This window comes from Odocoileus virginianus, chromosome 17, assembly GCF_023699985.2.
Source record: "Odocoileus virginianus isolate 20LAN1187 ecotype Illinois chromosome 17, Ovbor_1.2, whole genome shotgun sequence".
NCBI lineage: Eukaryota > Metazoa > Chordata > Mammalia > Artiodactyla > Cervidae > Odocoileus > Odocoileus virginianus.
The window spans coordinates 14,740,395-14,752,802 of NC_069690.1; the positions used below are offsets into that span (position 1 = coordinate 14,740,395).

Here is a 12,408-nt window from a genome sequence, read left to right on the forward strand (position 1 = left end):
CTGCTCTCTTGAACCCAGTCCTACTGAACATACTGGCTGAGTTCTCCACAGTCTTGTCTCAGCCCTGGTCCCAAAGAACTTACTGGCATCCCTGATCCTGGTCCCAGCCCCAGCCTTGGTAAACACACCAACTGAATGCCCAGCTAAATCCCTGGCCCTGAGCTAGTGAACTTGCCTGGTGAAATCCAGGCATCACCTGGAGGACGGAGAACAAATATTGATGGTAAAAAACAATGAGTCAATAAGATAGAGCCTGAGATAAGAACGTCTGTGCAGATAGCTCCTTTGAGAAGTGACCCCACGGGTGAGGACTGAGAACCCAGTGAGATGGAAAAGGAGAAAGCAATAGAAGCATACATAATTAAGGGCAGAATAGTGGGCGATGGGGACTGCCTCTCCTGGAAATACCCGATGAGCCTACAGAATGGCCCCCAGAATCAACTGCTGGTAGGAAGAGTGGCAGAAGCTTTTAAACATCTGCTCTGTACTTCGCTTGTGGTACAGAGGATACCCACAATGCAGGGGACACAGGTTCAATCCCTGATCCAGGAAGATCCCACGTGCCGCAGGGCAACTAAGCCCATGTGCCTCAACTACTGAGCCCAAAGCTCTAGAGCCCAGGAGCCACAACTACTGACCCCATGTGCCGCAACTACTGAACGCCTCGCACCTAGAGCGTGTGCTCCGCGGCAAGAGAAGTCCCTGCAATGAGCAGTCCGTGCGCTGAAATGAAGAGCAGGCCCAGTTCACCACAACAGAGAGAGCCCACATGCGGCAAAGAAGACCCAGCACAACCAAAAAGAAACAAATTAATAAATTTAAAAAAATCTGCCCCACTCTTCGTTGGTGGAAAGTTGGCACCCACAGTGTCCGCTCCCCTGCACGGTGAGCGTCAGACAAATGTGTAGGCTGAGCCAACTCCTGACCTGAGATGGCATCCAAGGAGAAGCCTGTGGACAGAACACAAAAAGTGAGGAGGCAGAGACCACATGTTGAGAGAGTGAAGTGAATCCAAGCCTGCAGCAAGCTGCCTGCCCGAGGCGTGGATTAAATCAGTGGTGAGCCCAACAGGAGGCTTGTCAGCTTCCTGTGACCTCACCAGTTCTTTGCCCCCAACTGACAAAGGAATGAATTGTGTTCATAGAAATGAACCCATTAGCAGAAGGATGTGGATTTTCAAAACACAACTATTCCCAGTTGAGGCACATAAAGCATTAGTAACTTAAATAAGGTGACATATCACTTACCATGTTTATGTTTCATGTCATTAACGAAGTTCATTGTGATTTGAAATACAACAACATAATCCCGGAGTGTCTCTGGGTGATGCTTGGGGAGGACAAATGGACTGTGTCTTGTGCTGTAGCCTGGTGACAGTTTAGGATGAGTCTCATGCCTTTGGAATTTAGGACTTGTGTCCAGGGAGTTCATGAAACCCTGGGCCCAGATCTTTGCAGCCAGCTTGACCTTGAGGCTGTGAAAGAGCGCGGTTAAGAATCAGATGGAGCCTTTCTGGTTGGAAAGCACTCTTTTTACCCAGCTGACATTTAGATGCCTTATTTTAGACACCTGGAGTTTCAGTGTGCTACCTTGGGCTTTGGTGGAAAGCTTATTTTCAGACAGGTAATATATCTAACTTGGGAGTATTTGCCACTAGGCTGGGCTCCTGGCTGGCTCGGTGGTTTTAATTCTTGGCGCTTTCTTCCTGACCCTTCCCTAGCCAATAGGCATGACCAAATTCCCAAGAAACATGGCTCCTAGGGTAGGAAGGAGCTTGTGAAGCCATCTCCCAGACCCTCTTACTTCTTGCATGTGATACAGAATGACTTTCACTTTTATATGGGGCATCTTAGTGCCAGAGAGAGAAACTGACTTGCTTTAAGTGACTCAGAGAGTCAGAACCAGTTCTGGGATCAGAACCCAAGTCTCTTGCCTTGCCGTGTTTCCATGTGTGTCATTGAATCAGGGCATCTCTCCAACCTGTGGCAGGCTCCATGGACCTGGGTAAGCCGGACAATAGTTCCCTTCCTTCAGGAGGGGTCTTGGTCTCTGCGCCTCAGTACAGTGGGCCTCATGTCTGAAAAAGGAGCCAACTATGGTGGCTCAGAGGGTAAAAATCCACCTGCAATGCAGGAGACCTGGGTTTGACCCCTGGGTTGGGAAGATTCCCTGGAGAAGGGAACAGCTAAACACTCCAGTATCCTTGCCTAGAGAATTCCATGGACAGAGGAGCCTGGCAGGCCACAGTCCCCAGGGTCGCAAAGAGTTGGACATGACTGAGTGACTTTCCCTCACTCACTCATGCTCAAGAAGTACAAGAGAATCTGGACCTTGAGAGGCTATTAAGGAAAGCAGATTCCATGCCTTCAAAAGGATTTTGCAAATTCTTGGGACTGGGGTTGAGGGTATAGTGATGGAGATGAATTCATTCTGTATCTCAAGGGTAACAGCCCTGTGGATAGTCGATTTGCAAGATCATAAAAGAAGGGTCTATGTCTTGGTCAATAACTCTCTTCTTCTATAGCACTTAACGTATCACTCTGTCTGGCCCATTCTTCCTCACCTCATCCCACTCCCACGGTGCACCATTTATGTTCCTACCATTTCTCTGCTCTATGGCGGCAGTCTGCTCTCAGACCTTCCCTCTCACGCTCCATCTTGTATTCAGACACGAAGTTATTCTTCCTGACGCTCACCTCTGCATGTGAGATTTTCCTTCTCTCCTATTTCAGCACTCTCAGTGCATCTCTATTATCTGCTGAAGTTCCAATCTGAAATTCAAGAGCCACTACAATCTGGCTCTAAACTGTATTCCTAAAACCTCAACTCCTCTGTTTTCCTAAAGCCCAGCCAGGTGGGATTCCTTCCCCGGGCCCACTCCCCTCATCTCTCTCCTCTATCAGCTCTGAAGAATCCTTTCCTTTTCCATCACATTCGAATCTCTCATGACCTGTCTGAGTGAAGACTCATCTCCAAGGAATAGTCTTAAGTGGATCTCTGGGCTATAGGCATCTAGTTTCCTCTTGGGTTCAATTTCATTCCTGGGATGTTATTCTAGGTTTGAGAATGAATGAAACAGAAAACCTCGGGTTATGGGAAACTGGTTAAAGACTGTTGCAAGAGATCAAGAGAGAGACCAGGCAAAGGTCAATGTGGAGAGAAAAGAAATGGGAATCTAGATGCTATTATGGGCAAGTGACAGGGATTGGAGCCAGAAGAGTGGAACAGCTTAGTCATTCTAGGTTCTCCCTAATCCTAAATTGAGTCCAAAAGATGTCTTAGAGGATGACTTTTACACTCCAAATTGTCATTCATCGCTACCATTTTCTCCCTCCCCACGAAATGTTATCCCATGAAAAATAAGACCAAGTAGCTTGAAATTATATATATATATATTTCTTTGAAAATTCCATAGCCATGTAATAACATTACTTTCCATCACAATACTACATAGCACACATCCACTTACAGGAGCACTGATTTCCTAAGATCCCAGAGGTGTTTCACTCTGATGATCGGTGGAAGGACCTCACCATCCTACAGGCAGTAGGATGGGGAACAGCACCATCTTGCCATGAACTTAATCAAGCTCACAGGACACTCATCACCAGATGTTGTATGTTACATTCATTAGGATTTATAGCAGATAAAGTTAAAACAACAATAACTTAAACATAATTAAATATTATTTAAGAAACTATGTGTTTAAATTATTTTTTAAAAAAATAACCTCTTTTTGGCCACTATAATAAAATAATACACTTGGGGAAGGTTGGGAAGAAATAAGTAAGATTTTCCAAGATTCTGTCTCTCAGTCCAGGTATGAAGGTTCAAGGCTTCGGTGTTCGGGACTTTTGGTCCAGGAGCTTTATGGAATTCTGGACCCACTTCTGTTTGGGGTCAGCACAGACTTCCTTGTCCGCTTTGGTCTTGAAGCTGTGGGGAAGAGAGGGCAGAGTTAAATGGAGTGTCTTGAGGATTTTTCCCAGGAGTCTGATCCATTGGTCCCTAAAGCTGATTAGCCCTTGCTCCCTGGTTGAGGAGCCTGAATGGGGACAAGAAGAAGGGGAAATGGGAGGAAGAAACTTCTTTTCCAGAAAAGAAGTTCTGCTGTTACTGCCCCAGGGGAAGCCCTCCAGACCCTTGGCTAAAGGAACTTGGATGATCTGACCAAGCTCCTAGAAAAGGAGCCCGGAGTGTATATATTTTCCTTCTTGTGGGTTCAGTTTGTCTATGGAGTGAAGGGTCCTTTGGCTTAGGTGTTTCATTTATCTGACTCATCTGGACACACAGAACTCAGAACTTTTGGCTGTGGGTGCCAGGGCATGGTCCACTTACATCACAGCTTCCTGGGGACACTGGCTATTGGTGACTCTTGTGTAGCTGTCCAGCTTCTTGAAGGGGATCTTCCCATTGATCACATGAAAGCAGCAGGTGATTGGTATAGAAACTGAATCTGAAAAACATTTTGCAAAGAACCAGAGAGTTATGATGTGTTGTAAGCACACATGTGTCAGAGAAGATGAAGAAGACAGGAGATAAAGCTAGTGCTGGAATTCTAGCTAGGACCCACCACTCCCACATTCAGAGCCTTAGTCCAGATCACACAGGTAAAATGGTGCCTGTGAGTCAGTTTCTTCTACTGAACTGTGGGTCCCTCATTGTTGACTGCAAATGGGGGACTCTATCCAAAACCTCTGAACCTGGGAAGATTCTAAAAACTTGCTTCCCAGCTCTATCCGCATGGGCTTAGAGCCAACCTATGTCACATGCTGAGATAGATGCCTATGGGTCTTTATCCTTCACAGTCACCATTCTAGAAGTTACGCTGGACCATAATCCAACATTGGAAGCCTCCAGCAAGAATTTCCTCCTCTCTACTATTGCTTGAAATGTCTTTTCCATCCACAATGAGAAATGATCCTTCCTTCTGTGCCCCATCCCCAAACAAGATGAGGATTGTTGAGATTGCATTTTGTGTCCCGAAGGTGGTACTGGGCAAGATAATGGAGCCTGGCCCCAGGGGCCTCAGCTTCTAGTTTTGGTCCTGCCTCTGACCAGCTGTGAGGTGCCAGCTCTTCTTAATTCCTCTCTTGTTTCACCTTCTCCATCTTTGCAATGGAGGCGATGCAGCAAGCATGGGATGACTTATGCCCGGGGTTAGTAGCTGGGGTAGTGAAAACATTAAGGCTGAAGAAGAGAGAGGCTCCTTACCTGGCTGAGCGAGCACCTGGGTTCTGAAGGCGGCTGCCACGAGCAGCAGACACAGAATCCCAGCGGAGACCTTCATGTTGGAGGGCGAGCACAGGGGCTTCAGCCTGAGAGTTGGCGGTTGCTGAGTTGGTCTCAGTCTCTGGAAACCTGGCTCCTCTGACTGATCTGCCTGCCTTTTATAGGGAGCAGAGTGCAGGGGTAGCGTCATGCTTAAGGAAGCACCGAAGAAGCCCCTGAATGTGCTGAGTAAGCACCAGATCCTGGTGGTGATTTCCGAACACCAAGAAAAGGAAGTTGTGCAGTTTCCATCATCTGTTGGGGCTGTGGAGCAGAGGTGGAAGGATATGTAGCCCTGCCAGCAAAATGTACAAAGTGACGTCATTAGGCTATTAAGAGCTCCGATTTCTTTGAAACGGAAGATGATCTGTTGGAAAGGACGAGTGGAAGCCGAGTTCTTAGTGGGGTGGGAAGAATCAACGGCCTGGGGCCTCCTCAGGGTCCAGGAGGTCGGGGAAGGGGCTCTAAGTCTTTGCCTGGGCTATTTGTCCATCTCTGGTCTCTGCCATCCTAAACCAGTTGCACTCCTTTAGAATCTCACATAGGTAGCTTGAGAGAATCTTGGCAGAATGGTAAATCCAGGCATCTTCTAGTCTTCAGGCTCTGGAATGTTCTGTTGTGGAGGCTAAGAACTGGACAACACATACTGATCTTACAGGATTGCTGTTGTTTTAGTTGCTAAGTCCTGTCCGAGTCTTTGTAACACCATGGACTGTAGCCCACTAGGCTCCTCTGTCCATGGAATTTCCCAGGCAAGAATACTGGAGTGGGCTGACATTTCCTTCTCCAGGGGATCTTCCAGACCCAGAAATTGAACCTGCATCTCCTGCATCGGCAGGTAGATTCTTTACCACTGAGCCTCCAGGGAAGCCTACAATCTTGCCGAGTGGTGATTTCCCAACACTGTATCAGACACTAAAGTTTCTTTCCAAGTGAAATGAAGCAAAGAAATCCAGTATTTCATGCAGATTCAGATAGAACAGGTCTGTTTGAAAAATGCCATTTACTTTTGGTGTCCGGTGTTTTACCCACTTAAAAAGTTAGGTTGTTTGTTTCCTTACAACTGACTTTGAAAAGTTCTTTTAACATTTTGCATTCAAATCCTTTACCAGCTATGTGCATTGCAAATATTTTCTCCACAGGCTGTAGCTTATTTTCTTAACAATATTTTTCACAGAGCAAAAGTTTTAAATTTTAATAAAGTTCAATTTATCAATTTTTTCTCTCATAGATGTTGCTTTTGGTATTCTAGCTAAAATCTCTTCATCAAATCCAAGTTCGCATATTGCCTTTTCAATGAACATTTCCAGACTTTTCACAAATCATTCAATATTCCCCAATAATCTTGAATGTTAAATATTCCATAAGGGTCCATATATAAAGTCACCATAATTAAGTGAAGCCTTTCTCTACAGTTGGAAATTACACAATTCCCACTTTTTCACAATCATAAACAACAATTATGAGAAAACTGATGTAACATAATCATTACTGTCTCCCATTCTATAGCTAAAGGATTAATAAATCAAGTTATATGGCTATTATTAAGGCTCTTAATCAAATTACAGCATTATTACAGTGCTGGAAGATTTCCATCTTCATTAAAATGTGAGTTTATATGTTCTTAAAAATATTTGACAATTGCTAAGAAAAAGATATTTATCTTGTTAAAGGGTAAAACTAAGCAATGGAATAGCAGTTTCCTTTGTGGTGCTGACATCATGCAGGAGCCTTTTTAGAGGCAGACACATTCTTTATCTTACTCAGAGGGGTGCTTAAGCAGATGTCTACTAAAAATTCATGAAATTGTACACTTAAAGTGTCTGCACTTTACTGTATATAAATTAAGCTTCCACATAAAGTAAATAGAAAGCACAGCACTATTGTGCTTACATTCTAGTGTATTTGTTGTTTTTAGCGAGTGCATTAATTATTTTTTTCTTGTGATTAACTCATTCATGTTTCTATAACATATGGCCTTTTATTGTTCTTACTGATTCCCAAGAGACTTTAGAACATTTATCTCATGCATTTTCCTTTTATTATACTGTGCAGACTTATAAGAGTAGAGAATTTGCAGAACATGGGATAAATCACTGTCATCAGAATTTCTTATGACCAGAAGGGAACTTGAGTTCTTCCAGACAGTCCTCTTGCCAGATGTACCTTGTAGCCCTGACTTCTGTGGGAGTGTGTTGTCTAAGAGGTCATTTGCACACATTTTTTTGTTCAGAAATAAAGTCACTGTCTCACACAAAACTTTCAAGGCCCTGTTAATTTCTCCCCTGAGCTGCCTTCCTATGGAAAGTTCATCCATAAGCAGATGACACAATTAGTAGCAAAAATGATATTGTTGAGAATCAACAAGCGTTAGTCAAATGAAGGGAACTAATGGTCAAGTAACTCAATTCTAATCCTGATGGAGCCAATAATGAGCCAATGACCTGCCCAGTATGACCATGGATAAATCTTGATTCCTAAATTCATTGTCCTTATCTATAAAATAGAAGGGTTTGACAAGTTCAGGGATGACAAATAGTTTTCAATAATTTGTTAACTTAATGGATTGATGGCAGATAAACAGAAAGGCGTGTTGAAAAAAAAAAAAAACCCAAAAAACAAAAGAACCAAACAAAAGCTCCAGTGAAGGCTTACCTTGGGTTATTGAATGCAGTGCTGTGATTGATTAGTGATGTCTGCCAAGGATGCAGCAATAGAAAGTGGTACTACCTGTATAACACAGATGTTGTTCCTGGATTAAATCATATTTCAGCTCTTCTGTAACTTAATTCATCTATGTTTGGGAAGCATCCACTCAGAGACTAAGAAGCTAGCATGCCAAGAGAACTGGCAGAGAAATGTACTTAGCTGTCAGCCCGAGGAGAAGATGAATAGCATGGTGGTTAAAAGTCTGGATCTGGATACAAAGAATACTAGTTAATATCTATGTCAGATATTCTTTACTCGCCTATTCTTATGTGGAAGTGGGGTTTATTGTGAATATTAAGTGATCTGATATCCAAAACTTGCTTTGCAGAGTGAGTAACACATGTGTGCATGCATTCTCAGCTGCTCAGCTATGTTCGACTCTTTGCGACGCCACGGACTATAGCCTGTCAGGTTCCTCTGTCCATGGAATTTTCCCAGCAAGAATACTGGAGTGGGTTGCCATTTCCTCTTCCAGGGGATCTCCTCAACCCAGGGATCAAACTCATGTCTCCTGCACTACAAGGTGGATTTTTTACTGCTGAGCCACTGGGGAAACCCTCAGTAACATATGACAAGTGATCAATAAGTTAGCTGTTATTAATAGTCAAGTAAGAAAGGTATTGTGTCTAGAACGTGCTAGAAAGGGACCCACAGTGTGGCCCCTGGTCTCTTGTATTAATTGTCCTTAAAATTGCTTCCAACTAAGATATGTGGTAGAAATAGACTGCTAGGAATGTCTGGATTGTAGATGAAGGGGAAAAAAAGAGACCCCCAGAGGAAGAGAAGTGTGGTCCTGGGATCCTGCCATGAGTCAGATGCATGGAATGTTCTGGGGTCCACAGTGGGGATGAAGGTCAGACCCCAGGGCTGACACACCAGGAGGCACCAAGTCTTAATTCTTCCAGGAGCTCAGAGACCTCAAGTGATGAGTCAGTTTGATTATGCAATTTCCCTCTATTGTTTTGTCCTCAAATTGAATTCAAGAAATCCCAACATAAAAAGTTAAAATGAAACTTTAGGCCATGCAAGTTCAGCAGCTGTTATTTCCAGTATCGTGGTTATGCTGTTCTTTAAGGAAGTGGTCACTCTGCCTTCTCTCTTTTCTGCTCAGCATCCTCCCAATATTCCCAATCCTCCCAATCTTCCTTAAGCAGTTTTGACAGCTCACTTAGGGCTCAGTGGCTGTGAAGGGGCACCAGAGATCAGAAACAACCTCCATTAATAGGGGGCCAGAAGTGGGTACCCTGCTGTGGAAGTAGATCTGGGTTCTTACATACTTTGTTTTGTTTTTGTACTAATTGTTTTGCTTCATTTTGCTTGTTTTTTACTGCTTCCTTCTTTTTTAAAGAATTTTTCTTAGCCTGTAGCTGATTCACAATGTTGTAGTAGCTTCTGCTATCCAGCAAAGTGAATAAGTTATACACATGCATATATCCACTCTTTTTTAGATTCTTCTCCCATATGGGTAGTTATCAAGTATTGAAAAGAGTTCTCTGTGCTATACAGTAGGTCTTTATTAGTTATCTGTCGTAGTTTGTATATGTCGATCTTAAGCTCCCGGTTTATCCCTCCCCCATTGCTTCCTCCCCTGGTAACCGTAAGTTTGCTTTCTACAGCTGTGACTCTATTTCTGTTTTGCAAATGAGTTCATTTGTACTATTTTTTTAGATTCCACATATTAGCAACATCATACTATATTTGTCTTTCTCTGTTTGGCTTACTTCACTCAGTATAACAATCTCTAGGTCTATCCATATTGCTACAAATGATATTATTTCATTCTTTTTTTTATGGCTGAGTAATATTCCATCATATATATGTGTGTTCAACTCTTCTGTGATCCCATGGACTGTAGCCTGCCAGGCTCCCCTATCCAAGGGATTCTCCAGGCAAGAATACTGGAGTGGGTTGCCCTTCCCTTCTCCAGAGGATCTTCCCAACCTAGGGATCAAACCTGGGTCTTCTGCATTGTAGGCAGATTCTTTACCATCTGAGCCACCAGGGAAGCCCCGTACCTGTGGACCACATCTTTTTTATCCATTCCTCTGTGGATGGACATTTAGGTTGCTTCCGTGTCCCGGCTATTGTAAATAGTTCTTCAGTGAACATTAAGGTACATGTATCATTTCAAACTGTGATTTTCTCTGAATATATGCCCAGAAGTTGGATCACAGGATTGTATTGTTTGTAATATGTGGAAATGTGGCTCCTAAGGAATGTGATTAGATGGGAGAGGATCTCGGGAATCAAAGTATCTGCTTTCATTTTCCAGCTCTGTCCCAAGTGTCCTCGACGCTCACAAAATTATAGAATGAGTTAGAAAAAAGTGCATTTAATTTATTCAATCTTTTTCCCTTGAGAGAATGAATTATAGAGGTGAAATGATTTGTCATAAAGTTGTACCACTGCCCTGTGACAAGCCAGGGCTGGTAAATGGGCATGTCAGCGTGAAAGCCATTATTCAATTTCAAGTTAGAAGACAAGAACCAGGCAGGAAGATATGGAGAGGTGCCCAGGAACCCCAAAGACCATCCAGTGCACCAGTCCCCAGATCTGCCTATCACACCAGAATGCCCTGGGCAGTGACTTATAATATGGAAAGGCTGCCTTAACCCACTCTAACATACTCACTCAGAATCTTTGGAGACAATGCCTCGAATTCTCTTTGAAGTGTTCCAGGTGGCTTTTAACCATGACCAGTTCGGGACCATTAACCTGGTTTAGATGCTTCATTTGCAGACATATACACTGAGGCAAAGAATGGTAAGCTGATTTACTCAGAGTCACTCTGACAATGTAGCAAAAGCCCCAAACCGGAACTCAGAGATGCCATCACTATGTCCAGTTACACACTGGGCCTGCTTCTTTGGTCCCTGGTACAGGCATGGTCTTCATTCTAACAGAGACCCCAGTGTCCTGTGTCTGTACGTTCATGTCACAAAGGTAAGCATGTGTGGGCCCAGTTGGAATGTAAATGATCCCAAAGAGGATTACCTTATAGGTCTTAACAAGAAGAGCAGGAATAGATTCTATTTCAACTCGGGAATATGTAGTTTAACCCCCCAAGCCCTTTTATCACCATTCCCCACTCAATGCTTAAAAAGTGATAAAAAACAGAGGACCTTTTGAGGCTATCTACAATGTCTGTTTTTCTCCTTTATAATAACTCCAAGGAATCAATTGGAATTTTGATGGCAACAAGCTGTTCAGTTTCTCCTGGGGTTTTGGGGCTACCACTGGGATGTGGATAGAAGTTACCCTGACCTTAAGCTCCTGGCTAGTTTGGTAGTATGGATTCCAGGTAATGCCTTATCCTGGTCTGTCCCCACTGGTGGCCAAAGCAATGTGGTCTGTGGTCTGAAGACACAGCTTTAAGAATGAGAGGTGAAGTGGACTTTGTTGGATTTCTGTATTTTTGAAGTGTACACATTATTTCAGCTTTATTGATGGAACAGCTGATGAACAGGGCAAAGCAGATATGTCTCTTATGTGTACAAAATTAAGCACCCAGGTCTCAGGCTATCTAGGCCAGCCTCTTCCCAGGGCCCTGATTTCTAGGGCAATGCATGGAACAGTGAGATACAGCATGGCACAGCAGTTGTGGGCCCAGTTGGAATGTAAATGATTTCCAAGAGGATTACTTGATAGGTGGCCTGCTTTGAATAGTTTCCTCACTAATAACTGAGCGGAGGGTGCTGATTCTGCTGAAGTCTTTCTTCACTTGGCCTGTTGGGATCTTTATCAATCAGAAACATCCCTGGTCACTGGGGCAAGTCAAAGGGACATGGAGATTCTTAAACTAGCTCTTAAAGGCTTCTCCCTGGAGTGACACAAAAGGGGTCATACCCCTTGCCTATCTTCAAGATGGCATGGAAGAATAACCTACAATTGGTAGAAGCTCAAACACTAGAAATATGAGTGGTTCTCTCTAGTCCACCACACGTTCCCTGTTACCCACATCAGTTTAGTAACAATTAGCTGTTGTAAAGAAATGACTGTGCTATGTGACATTCCTAGCTTTAACCATTTTTAATAATTCCCATTAAAAACAGTCCATCCTTTATTTGTTAATTTTGGCTGAGCCATGTTTCATGAAGGATCTTAGTTTCCCAAACCAGGGAATGAAACTGTGTCCCCTGCAGTGGAAGCTCGGAGACTTAACCACTGGACGGCCAGGGAAGTCCCAAAACAGTCCACTCTTTACATTTTTTTTGTTTTAATTTTTAACTTGAAGCAAAGTGGTGAGTCTAAGTGGTTTCACATTTAGCACTCTAAATCAAATACGTTGTACATTTTTTGCTCCCCTGTTCCCCAACTGACTTTTATCTAAATGTCAGGGAACTACACTAATGATTGCCATATCAAGTTATTCACTTCAACTCAGTGAAGTGGGAAATTATCATGAAGCCCTTAATGAATGCAAGTGTT

At 43.4% G+C, this 12,408-nt stretch overlaps 1 protein-coding gene across 1 annotated transcript; it reads right to left on the reverse strand.

Annotated features, from left to right (window-relative positions):
• Positions 1-3,370: 3,370 nt before the first annotated feature.
• LOC110145797 (C-C motif chemokine 8) lies at positions 3,371-5,369 on the reverse strand. Its single transcript, XM_020906254.2, has 3 exons — positions 5,215-5,369; positions 4,339-4,456; positions 3,371-3,936 (listed from the first exon to the last, which is right to left on the reverse strand). Exons 1-3 carry the CDS (start codon positions 5,288-5,290, stop codon positions 3,831-3,833), a joined length of 300 nt encoding a protein of 99 aa, XP_020761913.1. The 5' UTR covers positions 5,291-5,369; the 3' UTR covers positions 3,371-3,830.
• Positions 5,370-12,408: the final 7,039 nt, after the last annotated feature.

Coding starts and splice junctions, on each gene's coding strand:
- LOC110145797 (XM_020906254.2), bottom strand. CDS start 5,290: ATGAAGGTCTCCGCTGGGATTCTGTGTCTGCTGCTCGTGGCAGCCGCC. Junction 4,457..5,214: donor CCAGGTGCTCGCTCAGCCAG/GTAAGGAGCCTC, acceptor AATGTTTTTCAG/ATTCAGTTTCTATACCAATC. Junction 3,937..4,338: donor TGTCCCCAGGAAGCTGTGAT/GTAAGTGGACCA, acceptor TCTTCCCCACAG/CTTCAAGACCAAAGCGGACA.